Source organism: Brettanomyces bruxellensis, chromosome 3, assembly GCF_011074885.1.
Source record: "Brettanomyces bruxellensis chromosome 3, complete sequence".
Lineage (NCBI taxonomy): Eukaryota > Fungi > Ascomycota > Pichiomycetes > Pichiales > Pichiaceae > Brettanomyces > Brettanomyces bruxellensis.
This window is the reverse complement of record NC_054684.1, coordinates 463,601-490,327: the sequence shown is the minus strand read 5'-3', so window position 1 is coordinate 490,327 and position 26,727 is coordinate 463,601. Positions and strand designations below refer to the sequence as shown.

Genomic DNA, 26,727 nt, shown 5'->3' with positions numbered 1-26,727 from the left:
GCAGTATACATTTCAATCCTCCTTCGTCTCCTTTCCCTTGTGCTCCTTCTCCAACTCCATACTCTTCTCCCTTATCTCATTTTCCTTCCTGTTGTCTTCGGGAATCTCTTCAACTTCATCATTTGAAATGAACTGGACAGACATGTTCTTCACGTTGTGGAAATCCTTGATAATTGTTCCCCTTAAAACTTCAGCGATACTTCCCATCTTGTTCAATGTCAACTGGTTTTCATACTTGTTGTTGAACTCGCTGACACCAAGCTTAAGGACGACATTCATGTTTGTGCCTGATGGCATGACATCCAACTGTTTAATTAAAATGTTCCTGTCCATATTCATCAAATGCACATTAATCGCATCCTCAATATCCATATACCTTCTGTCATCCCTTGGCATTGCTTTGTCGATGAGTTCTTTAAATGACTGGAAAAAGCCTGAAATTCCAACTCGGGTAACCAACAAAGCCACTATCAAACCACCAACCGAATCCATCCAGTATATATTGAGGAAGTAGCCTGCAGATATAGTAACCATAGCGACAACAGATGTCATTGAATCCACTCTGTGATGCCAGGCGTTCGCAATCAAAACTTTAGAATTCATTTCCTCTCCAACTTTCTTTGTAGCTCTGAAAAGCCATTCTTTAGCAATGATTGAACCAAGTGCAAGCCAAGCTGCATTTATGTCTGCAGTTTGCAACGAATCTGCAACAGCCGAGCTACCCAGATCATCCAGACCTGTACTATGATCGTGAAATGGAAGAGCATGCATAACCTTGGCAGTTGCAGTACTAAGATAAGGACCGATAATACTGAAAAGAGAACCGAATCCGATCTCCAAACCGGCATAAAGTAAAATTGCTGACACCATCAAGGATCCAAACGTCTCAACCTTACCGTATCCTAGCGGGTATGACTCGTTGGGCTTCTTAGTTGTGTATTTAACCGTAGATAATGTAAGAACATCTGAAATTAAATCGCTAAAGGAATGAACAGAGTCTGCAACTAAAGATTGGGAGTGGAATACAACACCCCCAATAAGTTTTGCCACTGCCATCACAAAATTGACACAGAATCCAATCCAAGTTATACGGACACCTTTGTTCGCAAGTTTCTTTGGATCATATAGCTTAACTGCTTCCTGTGAAGAAATGTGAGAATGAGAATGAGAATGCGAATGTGCAGAACTCCCATGTGAATGGGAATGATACCCGTGATCCATAATCTGACTCATAGTTTTGTGTGGATTAAAAAAATCTTTCACTTTATCCCAAGCTTTCTTCGATTTGCTCTCTGGCTTCTTTTGGATGGTATATATATCCTGAGATGCTTGTTCGGGCGTTAAATCCGAAAAGTCAGAACCGTGGTCGTGATTATGCTCGTGCAGAGAAATCAGTGATGTTGAGAATGAGCGCACCTTTCGAAATTTACACAACTCACGTTTCTGTTGTCGTTGTATATAATTATTGTAAGGAAATATATGAATGTCTCTACGTGTAACAGTAGAAAATTTCCAAAAAGTCGCCCCAATTTGTCGCTGAAGGATTGATAGCCTCGTTTTATTGGCTGTGCCACTTATTAGGCCAACCGTCCGCACAACAGAATTGCATTGTATTAAGATCATCTTGATGATTCCTGCAGACGTTAGGCGATTCTGGCTACGCTTGTTTTAATTACGGTAAGAGTAGAAGGTAAATTGGCATTTTTGTGAAAAGTATACTAAGGGGGGAAAAAATCAAGGTAATGGACATGAAAATGAGTTATAAAATAATAGGGAAATTTTGGAAGCGGAGAAAAGAATAAATAGTATAAGAACTACAGAAATTAATTTTCCATCCACATGAAATCTTAGTTCTTCTACATTACCCGATAAATGTGCGAATTCAAACCATCATATCTGTAGAATAAACACATACGTATCAGCAAGCAGCACAATACATTTTGGGATTTCAAGGTATCACAACTTTTCGGATAATGGATAAAATACTGTCTCGTCCAGGTATATTACATTCTGCAATAACGAAATGGAGCTGAAAAATAGAATAAAAAAAAAAAATGAAATGAAAAAGTTAAGGGGAAAAAGCATACGATTTATTCAAGAACGATAATTATTATTTGTAGCCATCTAAATATATTTATATAGAGCGGAGATCTCGTAAACGGTTTAGTGTCGGATTTCGCGGATTTTTAGAAATTCTAACAAGAGCATAATTTCTGAGAATTGATGCGACACAGAGAATCCCACTTGTGAAAAGGGATATCTGAGTTTTGCTAAAACTATTCTACGTAACAAATACTTCCTTTTTCTTGAAAGAGTTTAAGGAAGACAAGCTAATATATATTTTTTAATTTGAATTGATCTTAATTTAATATTGATTGTATCACAAGTTGACAGTATTGTCCATATTGATATCATTATTGATTATTATTCGTGTCACTGAGTTTTGTAACTTCACACACCAGGAACCGGTATCTAGCTAGTCGACATACCATCCTTACACAAATTAATTAGCTTCATTCTAAATTTGGGTACCATTCACTAAAACGGCCACGGAGTCCCCGCATTGGTAAATAACACACAGAAGATTTTCAGGACGGCCTCCAACCAGTCCTAGTCGCGCAGATCTATTACTACTTACCAGATACCGAAAATACCAAGCGTAGAAATGAACTTACATTTAAAATGATATGAAAATATATATCTCCAATAAATTAAATTTATACATCGATTTTACATGATAACTTTAATATTTCAGATCAAGTCTCATTTGTCATATAGCGCACGCAATCTCCCCCTTAATTCTTCTCTGTCCTTCGTGAAGTTAATACTACTGGCCTCCAGTATTCTGAGGACAAAAAGTACCTTGTCTTGATCCGTTTCAGAAATATCTCCTTCACTATTATACTTAATTAGCGTTTCTTGAAAATCGGAACGGAATTTAGCTCCATCTTCGTAGAGTTCAACAATCAATGAAACCACCTTGGACCGAACTGTGATATTTTGCTTTATCCAGGAAAACAAATTCTCCAGAGCTTCCATGCGAGGGCGCTTATTTCTAATTTCATTTTGCTGCTTTGTAGTTGTCAACTTATCATCAAAGTCACATATTGGACAGAAAAAGCCCATTTTATTTAGATCTTCACTGCTGATACTGTCCGAATCTAACCCTAAACATTTGAAGTGATACCATTCTTGGCATGCTTCACACTCTATCATAGCATCATCTTCCTTAGAACTTCGACAAACGCAATAATTGTGACTATCCATCTTTTCGCCAAAAATACGCTTATCGTGAAGAACCATTCTCTCAAGTGAATGTTCAAGTGTCATCTCGTCCTTTGGAAATTCAACAAAAGCTTCTTTCATACGTTCATAAAAGCATTCTAATGGCATCACAATTTTTTCGCGTACCTGCTTTACCAGACACTGTAATTCTATGAACATTGATGCTTTTGAAATGTTGGTTGAGATGTCCTTCAAGCTTACAACCATAATTTCAGTATTCGATATTTTTTTATCCTGAATTTCTTTGAAGGTTGTAACCAAACTTTTCAAATAGGAACCCGAATTTTCGTACTCTTTCACGAGTGCTTCGATGTCTGAGCGAATGGATACATCTATCCAAATTCTATTAAGCCTCTTACTGAGATGCTTCAATTCATCACCAGATACCTGCGTATAGGACCTTTCCTTCAAAGTTTGAGCCTCTTTCTCAAGTTCCTTGCTAGTTTCATTTAAATTTTGTAACTTTTCTAAAATTGCACCATCCTCACGCTTTCCGATATGTCTGCCCTCCTCCAAAAGATCATCATAGGAATATAAAAGTTTTCCTTGCTCGACTGACCAGACTTTATCAGTCCACAAACGTCGCTTAACAACATCGCTTAAAACGTCCAGTAAACCAAATTTAATTTTAAGTTGCTGTCCCTTGTTATATAACTCCTTCAACTTGGAAACAGGGGAATTATGCTCATCTGCATCACAAATTCTAGTTTGAATATCTCTATTTAAATTTGAAACAGCCTTTGCCAGGTCTTTAAACTCTTCGATTTCTGGGGTTATGAGCACCAAATCTGAAATCTTCATCATAAGACCTTTTATCTCGGAAATACTCACCCAGATGTTGGAATTCTTCTTATGCAATAATTTCTTAGCGGCGAAAGACCAGGTTTCTGTAAGTGAGATTTGCTTTTTTAAGTTTGCAAGGCAATTTCTCGTTTTTTGTACTATGAAATCCAACTCAGTGACCGATTTATTCTCTAAAATTCTTTCCCCTTCAACAACTAGTAATTTTGCTAAATCCATCTGCGGAAGATCATACTCCAGAATAGAGTTCTCATACTTTTTAATCCAAGCTTCACATGTCATTAAACGATACTGAAGGTCATTCTTAATTTTGTTTAGTTCCCCATCAGTAAAGTACAACATCATAATTGCATCGAAATCCCGAAAATCATTATTCACATCAAAATGGTTTAAAAAATATTCTAAAGACATTGTGAATTTGCTGCTTTGCCTAACCCGATCTATAAGGAGAATAAATGTAGGACGGCAATCAAGCAAGTCTGCATCTGTGATATGAAATTCATTCTTCCAGGCAGAAGAAATATCAGTGCTTTCTTTCAATTTTCCCATGCAATATGTACGGGCAGCTTCCCTCTGCTTGAGCTCAACGTTAATTTTATTTTCTAGCGTTGGTTGCAACTCCCTTAACACGGATAAGTCTTTACACTTTCTTGAAATGTTTAAAAGCAACTCAAAATTTGAGAATGCAGGTGTAACCTGCTGTTTTTGAAGCCATTTAAGTGACAGCTCAGACAATGCCAACCAACTTGGTGTCGCAAAATTCACATTCTCAGAAACACAACTTCCAAAGGATATAGATGAACCAAATGCCCCTGGAAATTTGACAATAAACTCACCTGGTTCTTGAATACAACCGTATACTTCGATTCCATGCTGCTTCAAATATTGTGGCGAAATAAATATATCTTGATTTACACGCTTGCTCTTTTCGTGTTTCACAAATCGCTCAAATCTTGTATCCTTAGCGTGAGATCTTGATGCCATACCATCTGTCAGAACTCTGTTTTCAACCGTCGTTGAATAGACGTCTTCATTATTAACCATTTCCTTAAATGTACTATAGCAATTGGATAAATCAGCATCTTCTTCCTCTTTCTCATTTATTAGTCTTTCTAGAAGAGTCTCATATTTTTCCCTATGTTTCAAAGGAATAAAGTAGCAAATTCGTTTATCACCCATATGTTCGTAATCAATATTGTAAAGCCAATGATCCTCAGCCGTCCAACTATGAGCACTATAAAACATATCAAAAGTCATTGACGGAGATAAAACAGAGTATTCGCCAGTATTCAAGTATTGCAAAATAGAATTTTTGCATACAGGAAGATTATGAAAATTCCATGGACTCAAAAAATACTTCGCAGTCTCTTTATTGGGACTAGAGTCAAACCCAGAATCATGTATCGTTGTTGAAATTCTGCATGCAGACTCCGTCTCTAAGACAGATTCAGGGTCATTCATATATTCCCAAAATGCATTTTCAAGTACATGCGGGTCCTCGCTTCTAGGATCACCTTCTTCAAAGCACATATTATCGAGCGTCATTCTCTTTAATACCTTGCTCTTATCGTTACATTGCCTTATGTTGTAGAGAGATGACACACGCGTTTGGTATGGTGATGTATCGTTAACCTCTTTGCAATGATGCCATTCATAAAAATCATAGCATGGCAAGGTTTTACTATCGTTTATTGTAATACCTTTCTTTTGAGTTGTTCCCTGATCAAAATATGGATTAAAACCACTGCAGATAAGCTGATTTCTTGATCTCCTAAATGCATACGCAGATCCAGTTATTCTAGGAAGATACACTTTTCCATTTCTTTTCCTATGCTGTTTCCCAGAAATATAATGTTTATTTTTAAGACTTCTCTTACGAATGTTTTCGAGCTCTAAAGGTAAGATATACCTGATGTAGGCAGATTTAATAGACGAAGACAAAGAACTTGTTATTTTGCCATAAAAGCCTAACTCCCGACCCATCTGAGCCCACATCTTCTCACCGCAACACTTCTGAAATCCTCCTCTAAGCTGGACCGATTTGTGAAGTCTCCATAGATCAACGGAACGCTTATCGATACAGGGAAGTTTGTTGAAAGAGAACTTTCCCTTCTCTTGGGCATCCAAAACATGCATATGGAATTCGAATCGTGCATCAAGCTCATTAACAGGAGAGTTCCACAACTGCCTTCTGGTTTTGAACCACAGTGATTCAAGATTGGCCGCAAATTTAGGATTATAGCTGTGGGGCGGGACGATCTTGACAGCACCATATTTCTCGCCAAGTTTGTGTAAACTTTCTATATATCTGATTGGATCTGCGAACTGTTTCTCGGTTGGATGTAATATTGGGATAGGATCTGCTTTTGTCGGACTAGATTCAGCATATGAGTCACGTACTCTGCTCAAAAAATCGGGAGGTGGATTTACCCGATTCCTGTTTTGAGGGTAAATATATGGATTGTAATGATGAGTAACGTTACTATTTTTCGCTCCCAATGGAGATTTTTGAGCAGCGGATATCGAGCTGTTTGGACCCTGCATTAAAGAAAAAGCATCTTTGTTAACAAATTGATGTTTTCCCGAGTCTGGTACAAAAAATCTATAAAATCTAGATGTCTTTGGTGGCCCTTGGAATTGAATATCGCCACTCATAATACTTGAATTGGCGGATATTTGCCGACTTTCCGATCCAATGTCTGTGCCATTGTTGAACTTTTTCAGTTGAACATTCCTATCTCGATTTGTTATGTTACCATCTGCGTTGTAGCCAACATTCTCATTTTTCGAATCTGACAGTGTAACTGCCGCTACAGTAAGTGCTTTAAATCCTGTCGGGTCCGTAGTGTTGACATGTGATAACTGCTGCTGTGGTTGCAATGTTGACTGTGGATAAATAGAGGAGGGAATAATATTCGATTGCATCTTTGATCCACTAAATTGACTCTGATGTTTTGCGGTCTCGTTATTCAACCATCGTGCTCTTTGTTCAGCAGAAACACTGGTGTAAACCCTATCAACAGGATATACCTTTCTTACATATGTGGTATTCGGTATTCTGCCAAACGCCGAAATTTCGCTGGGCTGCTGTTGGCCAGGTTGTTGAGGCGAAATATACGGCCAGTTATTTTTCTCCAGTGAAGAAACTTGCATACCACTCCCGGATGGCATTCTTGATCTGTTATTATAATAATCATTTGAAATTGCAAAACTGCCTATTGGCGGTTGCTTAATTTGTGATTCGGTATTCATGTAACCAATTTCCTGTTCTCGCTTGTAACCAGGTGGGGCAGCACTTATCGGAGGAGGAAGAGACAAGTCATTTGTTAGGGAGGCTAGAGATGGCAGACGTCTTTCATTTTTGTTAGTGTAATCCATAATGAGAAGTCCACTTCCCGTCACACCTATTAATTCGTTATGTACTATTCTTGAAGAAGACAACTCTGGAAGTTAATTATACTTCCGTATAACAGAAGGAAATAAAAATACAAGCAACTAGAGCTTTATGGTGACCTATTCAAAAGAGTTCAGATGGTATGATCGTATTTCAAGGTTCATGAGCTAAAGACGAATAATAATTTGTTATGTTGCATATCATCAAGATCGAACTTTTAGGTAGGAGCAAAAAAAAAAAATTATATTCCGATGTCGGGAATCGAACCCGGATCTGCCCGGTGAAAGCGGACCATGATAGCCATTACACTACATCGGAGGAAGCAAGAATTTAAGGGGTCTGCTTTAATTTGAACCTAAATTATTTTAGATTATGTAAGTACAAAGTGATTTGTGTGTTTGTTTTGAAGTGTTTGTCGGAACCTATGAGTTATAATAATGTTTCATATGTTAATAACGCATAAAGGTTCAACTGGTATTTGATTTATAWATATGTGAATCAAATTAATGTTCAGACAGATAGAAGAAATAATTCGCGGGGAAATTTTTCCTGTGAAATAAATTTCTCCCTAATCTACTTTCGGCTGAGAATGACCTATTCCACTTCTGCGGAAAAATATCTCTTATATGTATGTACTACTTTTTCCTTATATACTATGTGTCTCTTAGAAGGGACGACGACTTTATTGTGTAATTTGCAATACATATTCATATAAGGAAATCCATCTTGAAGTGAACCTTCAGCTGAAACCAAGAGTAACCTTCGGGTTCTCGCTGGATTACAAACGTGTTCGTAAGGACCCTATTTTGTTATGGGGGTCATTCTATGCAACAGAAGTCTTTTCTATATCCGAACTATATGGCCAATCCCGTTCATAACCTTGGGCATCTGCGCGCTCGGTAGTGCTACGGCACAGAGATATGTGAGCAATTAAGCAGATACAAATGTCACACGGGATTTATATACTCTGACATGGCGTCACAGACAGGATACTCAGTTTTGCATAAGAATTGTGGTTCGCGACACTATTAGTTTTTCAAATACTCTTTCATTTCGGATCGGCGAGAATTAACCCTTTCCAGGGAATTTTCACTAACAAATTTTTCATACGGTTTTATTGCACCGTGTGGGAAAATTTCTCATTGGTCAATTTAGGTCGACAGAGGATTTTTCTTAGTTGCATAATACTTTTGTGCTACCTAGGATTAAGATCTAGCCTAATACCTCTAAAATTCACAGATTTACAATTGCAAAAATCTTCTCAACTACTTGCAAATATTATCAGGCACTACTGTTCAATTTACCAACATGTACTCAGCTTCCAATTCAACCGAATCTTCTCAATCATCAGAACTTCTTCGTAGCCTTGTTAGGGCTATAACCAATACTAATGAAACTTTGAAGTTGATTCATCAGGATCTCGCTGTTAAGCGTCTTGACCCTGAGAAAATCAGAAAGACGGTTAAGGAAAGTGTTGTCCCTGCTATTCATTTTTTGCGGGACGAAGATGGACAATGTAGTCCTATGGTGTTCATTCGCTACTTRAGTGAGCTTAGAAGTGCTCTAAAGGACTATGGTTATGAGCAGGTCTGTGCTAACTTTGCAGAACAGAAATATGACTCCGTCTCTGACGAAGAGGAGTTATTCACGAACGAGACTTTGAAACAAACAAACGATGGCTCTGTTTATGTTATGTTGAGAGATTACTATAGGAAATCYCACGGCAAGTATCCATCCGCAGCAAAGATGTTGAATCTTTTACGTGACCGACACTCGACTATTAAGCATAGCAAGCAGTCTTATCTTAAGGCCCTTGCAAAACTTCGGTATGARGATTATACCAAACCCTTTTTGGACTACTTTAATCTAATCGATGACTTTATTAATGCTATTAAGAGCGACGGTTACAAAGTCGATGATGATGATATCCTAGAGGCATTGAAACCAGGTGTTGTTAAGTTGTGCGAGAACGATCGAAACGAACTCAATCAAGTTACTACACTAACTGAATTTAARGAGTGGATCATTAAGGAGGTCAAGATCCAAACGTGTCCCTAACAGGGAGGAGGTTCAGATCCCAAAATACTTATTGAAGGGTCTTTACCATTCTCAGACCGACTCTAGCGGCACACACAACAAACAAAAGCAATATTCTTCGAAGCACGGTCAATCTAAAGGGCAGAGTCAATCGAAGAAGGACTCACCCGAGAAGAAAAATGTTCACAACTTCAACTTGAATAATCACAACGTCATATCTGATCTTGAATTATTGGGAGGTGTTCCGATGTCAGGTAAGAACTTACCGAGTTTCGTCTAATCTTATACTTATTGATGGAGGAGCGGGAATTAGTCTTACCGGGCACAAGGAATGGTTACATGATTTTGTACCACTTACAGAATCCGACAATATTCAAATCAATAGCCTACGATCATTCAACGAAAAATCTAGAGGGTCTAGGCAGGTTGATCTTTAATTATACTGGAAATTTACTCTCAGTTGATGCTTATTATTACGAGGGTGCCCCAACTATTCTTTCAGAAGACGATATAAACAAATGTCCAGAGTGCAGTACTCAAATCTATCATCATGACTTCGGAACTACTTCTCAAAGTTATTCGAAGGTTCTAAATGTTGGTGAAGAGTGCATACAGCTTATTCAAATCGACAAGCTATGGTATATTCCTGGCGACTACAACCAATTCATTGTTGGCGGTGGTCAAATGGCAATCAATAATTTACATTTAAAACTAGGACATGCCAATACAAAGCTGATTCGAGACTCTATCTCTCACGGAACGATCTCTGTTTCCAAGGAGGAGAAAAATGAGCTAAAGCACACAGCGGATCATGGTTGCGCAAGATGCTTACGGGCAAAAGCGAGACGTGCTGATGCAGTCGAATATTCTCGTGATTATTATTTGCGCCCAGTACCGTTTGATATGGTTTATACAGATGTTTGTGTTGTCAATCTGCACGCTAAGARAGGCGACCAAGGTTACTTTGTTACTTTCAAGGACCAGTTTACGAAGTTCACTACAATTTACTTCCTGGCTCATAAGAATGATGTTACCGCGGCGGTCGCCAAATACTTGGATTGGGTGGAAAATCAGTTCAGCGAACAAGGGTACAGAGTGCACAAACTCTATTCTGATAAGGGCACTGAATACCTGAACGCTGCAATGAAGACACTTCTTGAGCGAAAAGGTGTGGAACATCATACGACCTCAGGATACATGTCGGCATCCAACGGTGTTGCAGAACGGTTGAATTTGACAATAATGAATGACACTCGTGCTATGTTACAGGCTGGAAAAGTTCCTAACGCATTTTGGAAAGAGGCAGCGTCATATTCTATCTTTATACGCAACCACCTCTACCAGAAGAGCATTGACACTAGTCCAGTAATGGCACTGGGAGTGAAGACTCCATTGAAGGCAAAGGATATACATGTTTTTGGCGAATATTGCGTTGTTACTCAACCTCCGGATTACTTACCCAAGCTTCACACTAGAGGTAATGAAGGAATATATYTAGGATTTGATCCAAACACTTTTGGCTCTCATGTCTTTGTTCCAAACACTCCGGGAGATTTGCGATTTGGCAGTCATGTTTATTCAAGGAGCGTGAGTTTTCTCAAGACGCCCATGTTGTATGTGGATTACTGCTTGAATCATCGAACTTTGAATGATGACCCTCTTATGGAACTTTATGATCCGCGTTTTCAAATATTTGCCGATCTAGAGWCAGAGGAAGCACCATTAAGTTGCGACGAAGCAGCATTGCTTGCTGACGATCAGGTTGAAAATGATTTAACATTGTCACCCGCTGTCGAAAGGACGTCGCGTATCGATTCAAGTATCGACACGAAGACCTGCTACCCCTGAAGATGAGTTGATAGACACTCGCCCTAAAGAAAATATTTCAAGGCTGGAGCGCTCACTACGTCTTCCCTTGCTAAAGAGGAAAATAGAAGCAGAACCTCCTAAGGTTACAGACGATACCATTGTCATTGATACCTCACCTGGAGATACTCAGTCTTTCCACGAGTCGACGGATCATCCTGGAAATTTAAGTACGGATGAGTCTGACAACGACCCGGACTGGACCCCTGACAACGTCAGTATGCAAGACTCTTCTTCCGAGCCTGAGGATTACTCAGATGACGACTCACGTGAGCTGTCTGATGATGAACCTCAGACTAACCAGGCCCCAGACGAAAGAAAGGATGTAGAAGGTACTTCTCTTTTCGACCTGGATCCAGGAGATCATTCGACTTCCGGAATACACTACAAGAAACTTCCACCCGAGGTAAGGGTCGAGGCGAAGAATCCCGGAAAGTCGCTCGTTAGCCAAAATGCTGGTAGGGCTAAGCATCCAAAGCGTTCTCGGAAAAGACGCGAGGGTGCACAGAGCGACAAGTTGAATAAATCAAATGGTCGCTCTACTAAAGGTGGTAACACTACTACCAATGGTAGAGCAAATTTTAAACCAACTGTTGTTTCCACTGCAAAGGAGTCAGGGGACTCTTTGCAAACTTTAAATCCATCGGATAGCTTCGGTAAGCATGTGAAAGTTGGAGTTTCTGATACATGCAAGTTAGATGCATGGACTGAAGACAATCAGAAGCCGAAGGGTGCAGATCCTGTTAAGGCAGGGATCGAACAACGAAAGCATACGGAGCATTCAGTCGCACGCACTATAACATCAGACGACAAGAGCGCTGGCAGTCAGCTGATGCCAAACTCTTCAATCAAGCAAGCCAAACACGGAGATAAATCACCTCAAGATTACCCACATCCTCCAAGACTCGATTCCGGAAAAACGAGCAGTGAGACGTCTTCTTCCGTGGCTGGTAAAAAGTCTGAAGTTACATCTTCTAAAGGGAATAGCTTACCATCGTGGCAAGGTCGTAATATGCGTTCATTGAATCGACCATTAACTAGAAAACGTCAATTTCATGATGATGGCGATCTGGACCGATATGACAGCACGGTGCCACCGATCGGCACAGGTAGATCTAGGCTGAAAGCAAAAGGCCGCTGGCGTTATGCGGTTAAACACAAGAAGCTCAAGGTCACCCAAGTGTTGCTAAGTGATGTTCACCTGGCAGTTACACCAAGTAGCTACAAGAAGGCGATAAGCAGTAATGATGGAGCTGCAAAGTGGAAAGCAGCAATTGCTGATGAGTTTAACTCTCATCGGAAAACATTGCACCTGGGATCCCAAACCTATTATTACAGATGATCCTAGAATTTTGAGCCGGACGGTCTCCACAGGTTGGGTCTTCAACATCAAGTCAGATGGTCGGTTCAAAGCGAGACTCGTTGCTCACGGCGACCACCAGAAGGAGTCAACATACACCTTGACTTTTTCCCCGACACTTCGACCTGAGATCATGAGGAGCATTCTTGCTCTTATTGCTACAACAACACTGGTTCATGGCACAGTTTTGATGTTAAAACGGCTTATCTTAATAGTCCAATTGATACCGAATTGTACATCTATCAGCCACAGGGCTATCATAGTTCTGTCAAACCTTCCGATGTATCAACCGGTAAAGAGGGTGGTGTACAGGCTTAAACAAAGCCTTATATGGTCTCAAGCAATCTGGAAAATTATGGCACGAGACAATCAAGGCATATTTGGCTAAAGATTGGATTTGAATATTCGAGCCCATTTCCTTCCACATACATTCATAAAGATGTCAAGGGAAAAAACAGATTGCGTGGTTGGTCTATTTGTGGATGATATTATTATAGGTGCATCGACCAAATYTATTCTTGAGAAGGTCACTAAGCACTTACAGAAAGCTTATGAATTAAAGATCATCGAACAAGATCCAAAGACATATGTTCAAAGATTTTTAGGTATAGATCTTAAGGTGGAGAGACTTAAAAATGGTCGTGTTGGAAGAATTAGTTTATGTCAGTCCTCTTACATTGAAGAGTTTGTTGAGAAACTGAAGATTGAGATGACACGAAAATGCGCTACAACCGTTGAGTCCTAACTTTTATTTTGATATGGATCAACACCCGTTGAAATTAACTCAAGAGGAATTGGATAAAAGAGTTACGGATTATAGACGCAAGATTGGTTGTTTACTTTATGTCTCTACTATGACTCGACCAGACATTGCTTATGCAGTTGATTATTTAGCAAGATTCTCTACTTATCCACATGATTTAGTAAGAGAACAGGTGATTCACACAATTCGATATCTCTATTTTTCGAGATTCAGGACAATTGTTTATCAGAACACTGACGCCGATAAGCTTAATCATCTAATTTGCTATTCGGATAGTGACTATGCGCAAGATCCAATTACTCGTCAATCGATGAATGGTTATTTTATCATGTTTGCTAATGCGCCAGTTCATTGGAGAAGTCACTACACTCCACTGGTGTGCAAGTCTTCTACCGAAGCTGAATTACAAGCCATCAATTTCTTAACTGATGAGTTAGAATGGTTCCATCCTTTGATGAAATTTATTTCTGCTTATCAAGGAAAGGTTCATTGTCCTGAGTTACTAGTCGACAACAAGTCTGCCATAGATACAATAGTCTTCGGTAATTTTTCCGCCGAAGGCAAAGCCATATGCAGTCAGGCTTAAATGTCTTGAAGAGAGATTTAATCGAAAGAAGTTTGTCATCAGGCATGTTGGCACAGAAAACCAATTAGCTGATTTGCTTACTAAACCAATAACTATCAAGGTCATGGATAAACTAAGGCACATGCTTATTCAGATGTTACAAAWCAAGGGAGCGTGTCGGAACCTATGAGTTATAATAATGTTTCATATGTTAATAACGCATAAAGGTTCAACTGGTATTTGATTTATTATAATATGTGAATCAAATTAATGTTCAGACAGATAGAAGAAATAATTCGCGGGGAAAATTTTTCCTGTGAAATAAATTTCTCCCTAATCTACTTTCGGCTGAGAATGACCTATTCCACTTCTGCGGAAAAATATCTCTTATATGTATGTACTACTTTTTCCTTATATACTATTGTGTCTCTTAGAAGGGASGACGACTTTATTGTGTTAATTTGCCAATACATATTCATATAAGGAAATCCATCTTGAAGTGAACCTTCAGCTGAAACCAAGAGTAACCTTCGGGTTCTCGCTGGATTACAAACGTGTTCGTAAGGACCCTATTTTGTTATGGGGGTCATTCTATGCAACAGAAGTCTTTTCTATATCCGAACTATATGGCCAATCCCGTTCATAACCTTGGGCATCTGCGCGCTCGGTAGTGCTACGGCACAGAGATATGTGAGCAATTAAGCAGATACAAATGTCACACGGGATTTATATACTCTGACAGTGTTGAATCAAACCACTAAAAGATGAAGTATTTTATGTTGTAAAATAATGTTTTTAGAATGTTATGATGTAATTTAAGTAAGTGTGGATGTCGGACATATGAGAATATTACCTAGTATTAGGTAATCTATTATTATATGTCATTAGATTTATTTGTTTTTGAGATCTGAACTTATTCTAAAATAACGAAGATTTAGAATAATATCTAATAGAGACAATCCTGGATAAAATGCACTAACTGTGTATGTTAGGGAATCAGCAGAAAAATAATTATGCGCGATCATAATTCTGTTTCTGAGAATTAAATCTTTTTTTTTTATTATGTATGATTACCTCACTTTATTTTCCTTTTTATTTTTACTTTACTTTACCTCTTTTTATATAACTTGTTTCTTCTACGAAGGGACGAGACCCGATAGCCTATTTTGCAATACAACTAGTTCGACTCCACTTTGATGGTAACAGAGTAAAGGAAGTAAATTCATTTTCTTCTATGGTGACACATACACAATTGTTAGAATGTTAAAGGCATTAACATTATCACACAGACCACTTGGTACATTTATATCCACCCACTAAGGTCTCTCTTAACTCCGACAGTGGAAGTGATGTATAATGAAATAATCAACTGGTTTGTATTCACTAGGATATAGATAAAAGCACCCCTTTGTATATGTTTATAATTTGAAGTATTATTATATTTAGTTTAATGACTTGTTTTTGTTTGTTTTAGTTGTTTTCTTATTTTTTATCTTCTTGTTATCTTTTTCTCTTATTCTTATCTCTGTTGTTCTTATTCTGTTAAAGTTAGTGTTACCAGATTTATATATTGTTTCGATGTTTATTGTAGTATGTAATAGATAGTATGTATAATGATAGACAAAAGGGAATATCTTCACTTTATTATAGATGTGGTTCTCGTATTGATCAGATGATATAACAATACCATCTTCACTTACTTGAACTCCATTGTTCGAGAGCTACATTGTTTTGACATATTCTTTTTCTATCTTCTTCTTCTGTAAGCTGTTGCTTGTTCTTTCTTATCTTCATCTTGAGTTTTCCAAAAAGGCTAAATACCCATTTAATATTTTCTCGTTTTTATGCTTAATAAAATATTTGCATCTCGTCGTCCAATTTTAATAAATAATTCGCTCATGTTGCTTCGTTCATAAGATTACGTAACCATTTGGATAACACGTGACTTTTCCTTGTTCGATCCCTCACAAAGAATAAAAAAGGCCTTGTAATACATAAAGATAATATATTTTAATGTCTGACTGCTATTATATGTTCGATGTTGATTTACATTGGGATGAACTGTCGGAGTTAAGAGAGACCTTATGAGTTACTTCCGGGCTTTAGGTATCAAACTCCTTCTTTAATAGAACTAATAGGAACCTAGCAGTCGGGGAGATTCAGACAATTGTAAGGTCGGTTACCTAAGTGGGTGGATATAAATGTACCAAGTGGTCTGTGTGATAATGTTAATACCTTTAACTTTCTAACAATTGTGTATGTGTCACCATAGAAGAAAATGAATTTACTTCCTTTACTCTGTTACCATCAAAGTAGAGTCGAACTAATTGTGTTGCAAATTAGGCTATCGGGTCTCGTCCCTTCGTAGAAGAAACAAGTTATATAAAAAGAGGTAAAGTAAAGTAAWAAATAAAAAGGAAAATAAAGTGAGGTAATCATACATAATAAAAAAAAAGATTTAATTCTCAGAAACAGAATTATGATCGCTGATAATTAATTTTCTGCTGATTCCCTAATATACACAGTTAGTGCATTTTATCCAGGATTGTCTTTAATATGTATTATTCTAAATCTTCGTTATTTAAGAATAAGTTCTGATCTCAAAACAAATAAATCTAATAACATATAACAATGGATTGCCTAATACTACGTAATATTCTCATATGTCCGACAAAACTCTTGTGTAGAGGATTGCATATCGTAATAATAATTTATTACTTGTTTAATAAATGTTTTAGACATTTTTGAGACAAGGGAGGAGTGATGATTAAAGTGGGCCCTGGATCATATCTATCTGACCGCCTCCAGTCACTGTATTGTGACGTAGCAGATAATACGTGCAGGTGACAAGGAAGCCGTGGTTCAGCATGAGGAATATATAAATTAAATTTGTTAGCAGTTGTATAAAATTTTGAATAGTCCCGAGTTTACCTTCTTTATTTCAGTATTTTCGAACTGGAAGTTGTCGGATTTAAAAAGTGTTGTGGGGCTTAATACTTCTTCAATTGGTTACAAGTGTGATTCCAATTGCGTATGAATTATTTCCAGCCAGCAAGTAAACAACAGAAAGAAAAGAACGGAAGGAAAATTTATGAAAGTGATAAATATGTTTAAATCCATTTAATCCTTATGAATATAGTTTTATTGGACTTTAAACAAGACTGCCCGTATTATACGGATGCCACTGTTGACAAATTTTTTAGATCGAGTGCTATGATAAAGAAAGAAAATATTCAAGAAAAGTAAAGTGACAATCATATATACAAGAAAAGGATGCTTAGCTCGTAGAAAAGAAATTATGCTTCCGCATAATTATTATTAAGATTTTCGAAATTTACGGAACCAATATATTTTCCAGCGTAAACATCAATAGAAGCTATTTTTGCTGATCATCATTTGGCAGTTCTCGAAATAAATACATTATTTAGTAACATATATTAAAAATCGTTCAACGCTATCGGCATTTTTATATATCTGACAAGAGATGCAATAAGCTAAAGTGAGATTGAGTGTTCGGCACTTAGATCTGCTTCATTTTCCCATATTTATGCTTTCAAATGCTCAGCCAATTATTAGTTATCAAATATTAACTGGATATTATTGGATGTGAGAAACAAAATTGATCATGAGGAAGAGTGCTGCCATCATAAAAAAAGCACGTACATCGTATGAAAACTTATAGTTTGAGCAGGTGAACATCTCTTTTAATTTTGGTATCTAATTTTAACCAACACAAAAAGATTTGTTTTGTAAGAAAAGCTCATAAAAAAATTAAGTAGTACGTTTATGCTAAAGGTAGTAAATTTAATAGGAAGAAGAAGGCACACACTTTATACATTTTCATATTAAGACATGCTATTAGAATTATTCTGTTTCAGATTTGAGCCAATTTCTAGATTGCCGTGATTTGAAAAGGAATGGGACCAAATTCCCTATTTATTAACGTGTTTATTCTGTTTCTTGATTATTTTTATTAAGTTAGATATGCTTGCACACGAACATTAAAAATATCAATATAATATCAATTGTAAGGCTATTATATACTATGACCTGTTATCCTTGGAGAAGAATTATTATTTATTAGTGTTGGTTGGCTATGAGTGTAATACCGATTTTTTACAATGAATACTATTAACCAGTTAAGATCTTTTAAGTAAAAGAAATATAACCATAAGTTTCAAACGATAAAGAAAAAAGAAGTAGAAGAGTTATGCAAAAAATAGTTATGCGTAATATTTTAGTTAATTGGTTTAAGTGTGACGCCGAGTACTTCATGAAGTTTTTGTTATAGCTAGTATTGAGTGCTTTTAAGACTAAAAAAAGGAAAAGTACAAGAAAAAAAGAATCAAGTAAGAAGATAAAATAAACAGGATAAAAAAGGAAAATGCACATGCTTAAATACCTTTAATCCTTATGAGCAAGGCTTCCTTGGGCATAAACAAGGGAGAGCAGCTTTTTATGGTTAAATACCTTATTTATTATCCCATTGATGATGGCTTTCCTCGGAATGAGAATACAGTGCAGTTTTACATGTGCCTATGGAGAAATATTATAACCATTTAATAACACTGCTTTGACAATCAGATTATTTATAAAAGCACATCAATGTTTTCAAGATACTTCCCTTATGAATAACCTCAATGCGTTGAGAATCATATTAAAAATATAAATGAAATTAAGATATACGAAACCGTATAACTTAATTTTGTGCCGGAACTTTGATATCCAAAACCAAAAGGGAGCGAGGTGGGTAGTTTTGGTAGTGCCTGATCTTTAGGATATCCTGAATGAATATAAGGACCTCTATACTTCATTCGACCATCTTGTAATGGATTGTTTCTTTCCAATGCCAAGAGCAATTGATCCGAAGGTTCAGTCAAACTTATATCATTCAAAAAAGCAGTCGAATACGTATGATTAAAGGAGTTATCGTATCGCACACTTGAATATTCACTTAGATCATCTTTTGTGCTTTTGCAGAAGGCATTCAAAAGCTGTTCCACTGTATTGTAATTGTATGCCGAGCAAAACCCAAGACATTTCTCTAACACTTTATTAATGTAATAACACTTACAAAATTGATTTTTCGGGCTGCAAAAATTTTGATAAGAAGTCTTAGCTTTCAAGTGACACTCCAGATAGTACTCATTTTCCTTAATGTGTAAAGTTAGTAAGAAGCTCACGTTAAGGTAAGATAAAAGGAGGAGAAAATGAAGCATACGCATGCTGGACCCATATTCGGAAAATAGTCATTAAAAAGTAAGTATTCAGCATTTATGATTGGGCATGCAAGCAAGTACAACAGAATAGTTCCAAACATGGCTGAACATATCACATATCAGTATAAGATTTACAGATGAAACAGCATATTACAATGTTAATATGGATAACGACCTGCCTAAAATTTTGAATAAAATCATTTTAGACGCCTAAACGAAGTCCACTCGATATACACAGACACTAAAAAAAGAGAATCAAATCAGAAAGGGATTGATATCGAGGCATTCGGAACTGGCAAAAAAAAAATAAATTAACAAAAGGGTCATAAAGAGAGGGTGCAGCACATGAATCAGCGGCGTACATATATTTTCAGTTCGATGAACTTATGGACACCACATTCTACGAATTGAACAAATAAATCTCTTCGGAAAGGCAATCGATTAAATAAAAGATGATCCGGAAAATTTGAACGTACAAAACATCTAGCCTTATATCCTGAAATTATAAATTAGGTTGAATTCGGGGAAGAAAAAAAGAAGAAAAAGAGAAAACGGAATTCCAGATATTGTACTGCTAATATAACACAGAAATGTCACGCAGTGAAATCGTATGATCGTAAAGAATAAAGGAACGAAAACAGAACGAAATAAAGTGTTGATGGAGAAGGCGGCGAACACAATGTCGGACATTGAGCAATGTAACGGTTTCCCAGTAGGAAATGTCGGTTCAATGTAGTACGGTATTTAAATAACATTGATAATAATTGGATACTTTCCAATTTTCCGGGCTTCTTTTCCCAATCGGGAATATATAAGTAAAAAGAAAGGAAAGTATAATAATTATTTCGCGAATTGTACAATGTACGGCTTTTCCCCACGAATATAAGTTGGGAAAAAAGGGGGTAACGAAAATGCTATTATTACTTTTTAGGGAATCATAACAGCAATTTGGTGAGATTTAAAGTAATCATTGAAACCAGTTACATCGGGTGGGGAGAGTCCAGAATTCTTAACGTAAATGGCATAAATGGCGGGGGGCGGGGATAAAAATAAAAGTTCCGCAAATAAAGTGGGGGTGCACCAATGAACAAGGAGATAAGTGAAAAAAAAATATTAAGATCGCAAAATTTGGATGTAGGCTTGGTATATACCCGAAATTTGACCATTCTACTCTTATTTACCAAAATTGATTTAGAGTATTTACGCAGGTGACGTTCAGAAGGGAAAGATGAAATATTTGGAATACGCTTGGAGCATTACAAAATTGGAAAAAGCCAGTAAAAAAAAATAATTTGCACACATGAAATATAGTGCGTTAAACGGCTAACCAAACAGCCGGAAAGGAAGGACAAAAAAGGAATTCAAACAAACTAAAAGTCAGATAATTCCCCCGCAACAAATGAAAAACCCTTTCATTATTTATGCTAGGGGGAGAAGATGACAACGATTATTTGCGATAATAATTTGATTCAGTATTAAGGCCTCTCTTGGAGGCTTCAAAAAAAAAGAGACACACATTTGCTATTATCCGATTTCCAAAATTTTTTTTTCCGAGGGTGCGATCCCGGAACTCTTTGATCCATCGTTATTCGATTATCCGGTCATATTTTCCCTTTACACAAATTGTCGGTATTGTTAGAACACATCTAAATTATTACCACTGAACTGAACTCATTCCCCTCGTGATCACAACTTCCTGCCTTAACAGAGCTTTAGCAAAAATTTTTTCCGCTGATGATAACCATCCTTATTGTTAAGTTTCCGGTTTCACCGTCGAGGTGATTCCTTTCAGTATTGTCATGGCATCAAAATTGTACTCATGTTTTTTTTTTTTTCTTTATTCGAATTTTTTTTTTGTATCGTTATTTCATTGTATTACATTTGTGGAGCTTCCATCCCACTTAGCAGGTTCCGATTGCGATGTATTCAACTTTCCCATCGTATATTTGTAAGCTTATTTTAATTACTTCCCCGTTCGTTTATATATGCCAATAGTTCCGTTGAGACATTTCAGATTTCCATCTCTCCGTTTCTCCGTCTTACGCTACCTGACCCTGTTTGTAGCTCTTTCACAATTTTTTCCTTTTTCACTTTCCCTTTTTTCCTTTTCGGAAATTCAATTGAATCAACAAGCCATACTTTTGAAGATCGGATTACAATAGTGTCACATTATAGTCATCTGATTTACACAGTAACCAAGCATTCCGGCTTAATTTGACACCCTTACTCATTTTCTCTTATCACTTGTGTTACCCACCGTTTCGTTCCGAGTCGGCGGCATCTAAACCTTTTTTTTTTAATTTATTATTATTTTGATTTTTGGGCTACCCCGCATTCTTATCTTGTGCATCATAGGAAAGAAAAAAAAAGTTGAAAAATTTTAGCTCTCTAAAAACATAGACGGAGATAACAGATATTACTATCAATTTATCTCTTTTGGCAAAAAGGACAATTGACTAATTCTAATAAGTGTTTTGCGTAACTGCTCAAAACTTCGTGCTTTTCCAACTTTATTAGAAAGCACTAAAAGGAAGGTCAATCAACAGACGGAGCAAAGACTAGGACTAAAAAAAAGGGAAAAAGAGGAGGGAAAATTTTTAGATTAGATACATGATTGGAAGGAAGTAAGAAAACTCAAAAGTCAACAGCATTTAACGAAATAGAAATATCATTGGCATTACAGGAGCATTTATAGACAGAGGCTATGGTGGAATTGCAGGCGGAAGTAGACCTTATAAGATCCCACAATATGATAGATGGCAGTCAACATAATCCAGAACTTAAGAAAAACGACGGGTCAACTGCTAACAACAAAGTTGTAGGGATAACTGTTAAAATGGAAGAATCCAAAGATTCCAAAAGCTCAGATAACATCAGCGATAGCGGGAGTGTAAGCACGAGTGAAAGTTTGAAGTCGTCGGACAAGCAATCTAGACACAAGTCTAGCAATGGTGCTACAAGTGTGATTAGAAGAAGGCTACATTTTGCAGATGAAGCTCTGTGGAAAAGGTTTACCACAAGAAGGCTACAGCTGGTGGAAAGTCTCTCTTTATCATCCAAGAAAGCAAGTGAGCAATATGACCAAATCAACGTTTGTGCACACACATTGATGTCCGAATTCGGCTTTCCGGATGAGACACTATCAGAGTTCGATAAGCTAGTCAGACTGGCTATCCAGAGCGTTCGGCGGAACAAGAAACGCTCAGAGAAGAGGCAGGCACTGAAAATTCTGCAGGAAGAGCGTAAAACAAAGAGAATCAAGTTTCAACAGCAGAGAGAGAGCTCAAAGTTCTTCTCATCTCTAGTTTATGATGATAGTGAGCCTACAGATGCAATTAGTGACAACGAGCATGGAAACGCAGGATCTGTCGCTAGTGCTAGGAGCAGCACTCACTCTGCTGATGGATCGATACAAGGATCGAGTAGACTGCAATCAGTTGGTCGATTTGGTGGTATATCCTCAAATTCAAGTTTTGGGCACAATGGACCAACCTTATCCATCCACACGGATTCACACAAACGATTTGCTAGTCCGAGCCTGTCACGTTTGGCGATCAACTCCCTTATTGCGCCAATAATTCCAGATCACGACAAACTCCCATCGATCAAGAAGATACCGCAGAGCCCAGAGTTCGAAGTCTCTTCCCAGAAGATACTGCAGCAAATTAAGCGTTCAAAGACATGCTACGACTTTTCGTGTTCATCCGGATCTCAGGATAACACGGCAAGTTATGAGATGCTTGAAGAAATGGGCTCAGCCTGCTTGAGTGCAGCAATCCTCTTTACGCTGGAAAAGTGGTTTGACCATCTTCTCTTGGACTCGGCATCGTACATCAAGCTTCGTATGAAGAGCGACCTGACTCTTAGTTTGATCGTGAAGAACCTAGACAAGAGCTCGGCGGAGGTTAACAGACTTAGCAATTATGTTGCAGCACAGCTTTTCAAGAAATTGATTGGGGGCTGTGTGAAGGACTTTGGCTTTGATTCGGTTCTTTATCCTCTCTGTGATATTTTCCGCAGTGTTATCAGCAAGGACTATCCGCTCATTTCAAAGGAAACAAAAATGCATCAGTGGCTCAGTGAGCAACGACGTAATGGTGATGGCAATGATTCGATCTCCTCTGCAAACCAGTCACAATCATCAGAGCATCACCAATTTGGCACGTTGTCAGCAAGGGAGAGCACATTCTCTGATAATGGCATTACTTCCCCCTCATCACTTCCATCAATATTGGCATCACCTGTTGCTCATACCATAAACTTACCACCAATCAGCCGCACATTGAAGACGGTCGTCATCTCATTCAATGGACGTGACATGAAACTTTTCTACTCGCCTCAAAGCAACGCTCCACCAACAGTGGTGGAATTGATAACAAATTCTAGAACAGCATTTGGCATTTCGGACACACGGCGACCACTTAGAATCCAGAATCGAAAGTCCGGACTTTTCGTTAACAGTGATTTTGAACTGGAGAAGATTTTCGGTGATCAATCCGACAAGATCGAGCTTCAATTAGTCTTCGGAAGTGGTAAACCAGCCTTTCTGAGTTTAAATACCGAGCCCAGCAAATCTGCCATATCTTCAACTCCTTCCTTTGCTACTCACAGCTCAAGAATCCTACCACCAGTTATTGGTACACACCATTCTTCGCTTTTAAACCATCAGGCATTTATCAGCTTCCATTACCAGAAACTCCTTCTGCTAATGGTAGTTCGAATTCTCCAAGTTTACACGGATATCAACGACTTGCCTAAGTACATCGCTTTTTTTTTTCTCTTCGAAGGACACACTACACTATGCCGCCTTATTTGTTTGCTCTCTCTTTCTTACATATATTTTCGGAATTTTCTGGGCTTTGCTTTATTTTTTTTTTTCTCTTTTCCAATTATTTTCTGGGCGATTGTATATCTAGCATCGAATGTATTTATCTAAAGGTCAGATTCCAAATAACTTCTTGCTTTTTATGGAAATCTAGTATATACGTTGTTAGAATAGAACATTAGAAGCTTTTAGCGGGCAATTCAACTGTCTCTGTAACTTTCTCTTCACCTGACTCTTGAGTGTCATCCTCTTTCGAAAGGTCACAATCTTTCCTACTACGATTTTTCAAAATCTGGTCTGGGAGCTTATCAAATCTAACTGTTAGTTCCCTTCCTTCAAACATCTTCCTATTGAACTTTTTTATAAGGGCAACTGAATCATTCTGCGATTTGGTTATACCTATTGCAAAACCTCTGAAATTACCATTCACTTGATGCTGCATAATCAAATTCTTCAATCCATCACCACATTGCTTGGAGCTTCGGAAGAATTTTTGCAAACTTTCCAAGGTAGAGGTGAAAGGTATATTTCCAATGAAAATCCTCGTCGGATCAACATGCTTATACGTGTCAAAAACCATTAGCTCTTCTGTACCAAGATTCTCCTCACTCACATAGGTGTTACTTTCTTGTGGCTCATTTATTGGTGCTGAATTCAGGTAGTAACTGTCAAAATCCTTGCCGCTGTCATCTTTGTAATTAGTTGTTTCCACAACTCCAGAAGCTCGGCTATAAGAAGGAACACTATATTCAAAATTCCTGGCAACATAGCTACTGGAGACATCGTAATTAGGAGCACCGACTGGTCGCTTAAGATTTTGCTCTCCTTGCTTCCAGTTATCCCGGCCATCACTTGAAACAGAATTACCATCATTACTTGCATAGTTAACATTACCTCCATTTCTGCTATTATAATACCTCGTCCTTTGATCGTAACCGTTTCCATTTCGAGATCTATAAGTTTGAGAGGAATTTCGATGACGTCTCTGGCCACGTCTGCTGCCCATGTAATATCCAAATTGAGAATGCGGAAGGAATCCTGCAACCGGAAAATTATTTGAGACGGGGTAAACACCTGCGTTGTATGGTGGCATCATTAAAAATTGTGAAGGCGAATATCCCGACAGGTGAAAATTTGTAAGTCCTTCTTGCGAATAAGAAAGCCACTGATTGGGAATATTAGGAGACCCTGGAGACATGTTGAAGGGGTAAGGAGTAAAAGGTGTATTTAAAGATTGTGCAGATCCATATACAGACATCTGTGGCAAATATGGATATCGTGGTGGCACAATCGAGCATACAAGCGTGAAATTCTTATATTTTCGTCCATTTATTCCATTGACGAGGGAAATTAATGTGGCTTGAGATGACATTGCCACAGTCGCAATTGAGCTTTTTTTATCAGGCGAATTGAAAAGCTGCATTTCGAAGTTTGGTGGAGATGGCAAGACTGGGTCAGAATCTGCCAAATCCTTACTATCGGCTGGTGGAACAAGAACATCCTGAATAAGATGGGCGACAGTTTCGGGCTCATCTATACAATCGTGAGGAAGATTAAATATATTTGCCAGGAAACAATTCTGCTGTTTAAAAGATGTAAATGGTAGAAACTGCATATTTACATTCGGACTAGATGCGGATGAAATAGATGCAGCCGACAAAGATGATGTTGAATGATTGTCTAATGAAGAAGATGGCGAAAAAGAAGAATATGAGCCGTTCTTTGAATGTTGATCAGAAGAACTTTCGGACATGTTGACTATGACTGTGATGGAAACAAAATATAGGATCAGATCAAATACCTTATTGGATATCGAGATGATCTGATATGGTGATGAAAGCTTGAGTAGGATTAGCAAGAAAATTAAGATTAATCTTGAAGAAGAAAGAGTTGTTTAGAATCAAAATAGCAAAAATATATATGCACCTCAAAAAAAAGAAGGGGGTACTATCAAACATAGATAAAGAGATCAAAAAAAATACTGCCAAAAAATGAGATAGAGTTAAGTGAATGATTAGAGGACGAAATCATTCGGGAGGATTTTATCCAAAGAAAGAATCGAAATTGAAACAGGGAGGTGATGGCGAGCAAAAGATTTTTGAAAAGAGAAAAATAAAACTTGGTAGTAGGTACAACAAAGGAGAACGTTCACTTGAATTATTAGGAACAATAAATACGGTGTAATCCGATTGTAAGGGAAGAATAATTTTAACATAGGACGATAGCTGGCTAATTAAAAAAGTGATTATCGCTTAAATAATAAATCTCGCAGATACGATTGAAACTATTGTTACCTGAAAATCCTTTCGTTTTGAGATAAACAAATCGTCACAATAGCATTTTTTTTGCGGCACAGAATGTGAAAAAAAAGGTCAAGGTGACCAAGAGACTTAAATTCAGAAATAATGTGTATCATTTAGAAGTAGTACATGTAATTATTTGATTCATTATTTATAGCTGTAATTAAATATAATGAATATGATTGTAATTCAATAATTACAAATAGTAAAATTAATGTGGTGTACCTTGATATATATCATATGAGCTGTGTGAGATAACACAAATCGGCTAAAAACTCAGGCTTATATACTGTGTGGCTAACTATTAAATTA

The 26,727-nt window shown here is 37.5% G+C and overlaps 4 protein-coding genes and 1 non-coding gene across 5 annotated transcripts; 1 reads left to right on the top strand and 4 right to left on the bottom strand.

Annotated features, from left to right (window-relative positions):
* Positions 1 to 12: 12 nt before the first annotated feature.
* Positions 13 to 1,233, bottom strand: BRETT_000189 (uncharacterized protein; the record flags this gene model as incomplete). Its single annotated transcript, XM_041278760.1, has 1 exon — positions 13 to 1,233. One exon carries the CDS (start codon positions 1,231 to 1,233, stop codon positions 13 to 15), a length of 1,221 nt encoding a protein of 406 aa, XP_041134955.1.
* A 1,530-nt stretch (positions 1,234 to 2,763) lies between these two features.
* Positions 2,764 to 7,464, bottom strand: BRETT_000188 (uncharacterized protein; the record flags this gene model as incomplete). The annotated part of the gene is made up of 1 exon (XM_041278759.1): positions 2,764 to 7,464. The coding sequence occupies one exon, from the start codon at positions 7,462 to 7,464 to the stop codon at positions 2,764 to 2,766; it is 4,701 nt and encodes a 1,566-aa protein (XP_041134954.1).
* Positions 7,465 to 7,726: 262 nt separating this feature from the next.
* BRETT_000187 lies at positions 7,727 to 7,798 on the bottom strand. Its single transcript has one exon. It is a non-coding gene; the product is annotated as a tRNA-Glu (tRNA).
* Positions 7,799 to 22,039: 14,241 nt separating this feature from the next.
* On the top strand, positions 22,040 to 24,048 carry BRETT_000186 (uncharacterized protein; the record flags this gene model as incomplete). Its single annotated transcript, XM_041278758.1, has 2 exons — positions 22,040 to 23,920; positions 23,971 to 24,048. 2 exons carry the CDS (start codon positions 22,040 to 22,042, stop codon positions 24,046 to 24,048), a joined length of 1,959 nt encoding a protein of 652 aa, XP_041134953.1.
* A 245-nt stretch (positions 24,049 to 24,293) lies between these two features.
* On the bottom strand, positions 24,294 to 25,868 carry BRETT_000185 (uncharacterized protein; the record flags this gene model as incomplete). Its single annotated transcript, XM_041278757.1, has 1 exon — positions 24,294 to 25,868. The coding sequence occupies one exon, from the start codon at positions 25,866 to 25,868 to the stop codon at positions 24,294 to 24,296; it is 1,575 nt and encodes a 524-aa protein (XP_041134952.1).
* Positions 25,869 to 26,727: the final 859 nt, after the last annotated feature.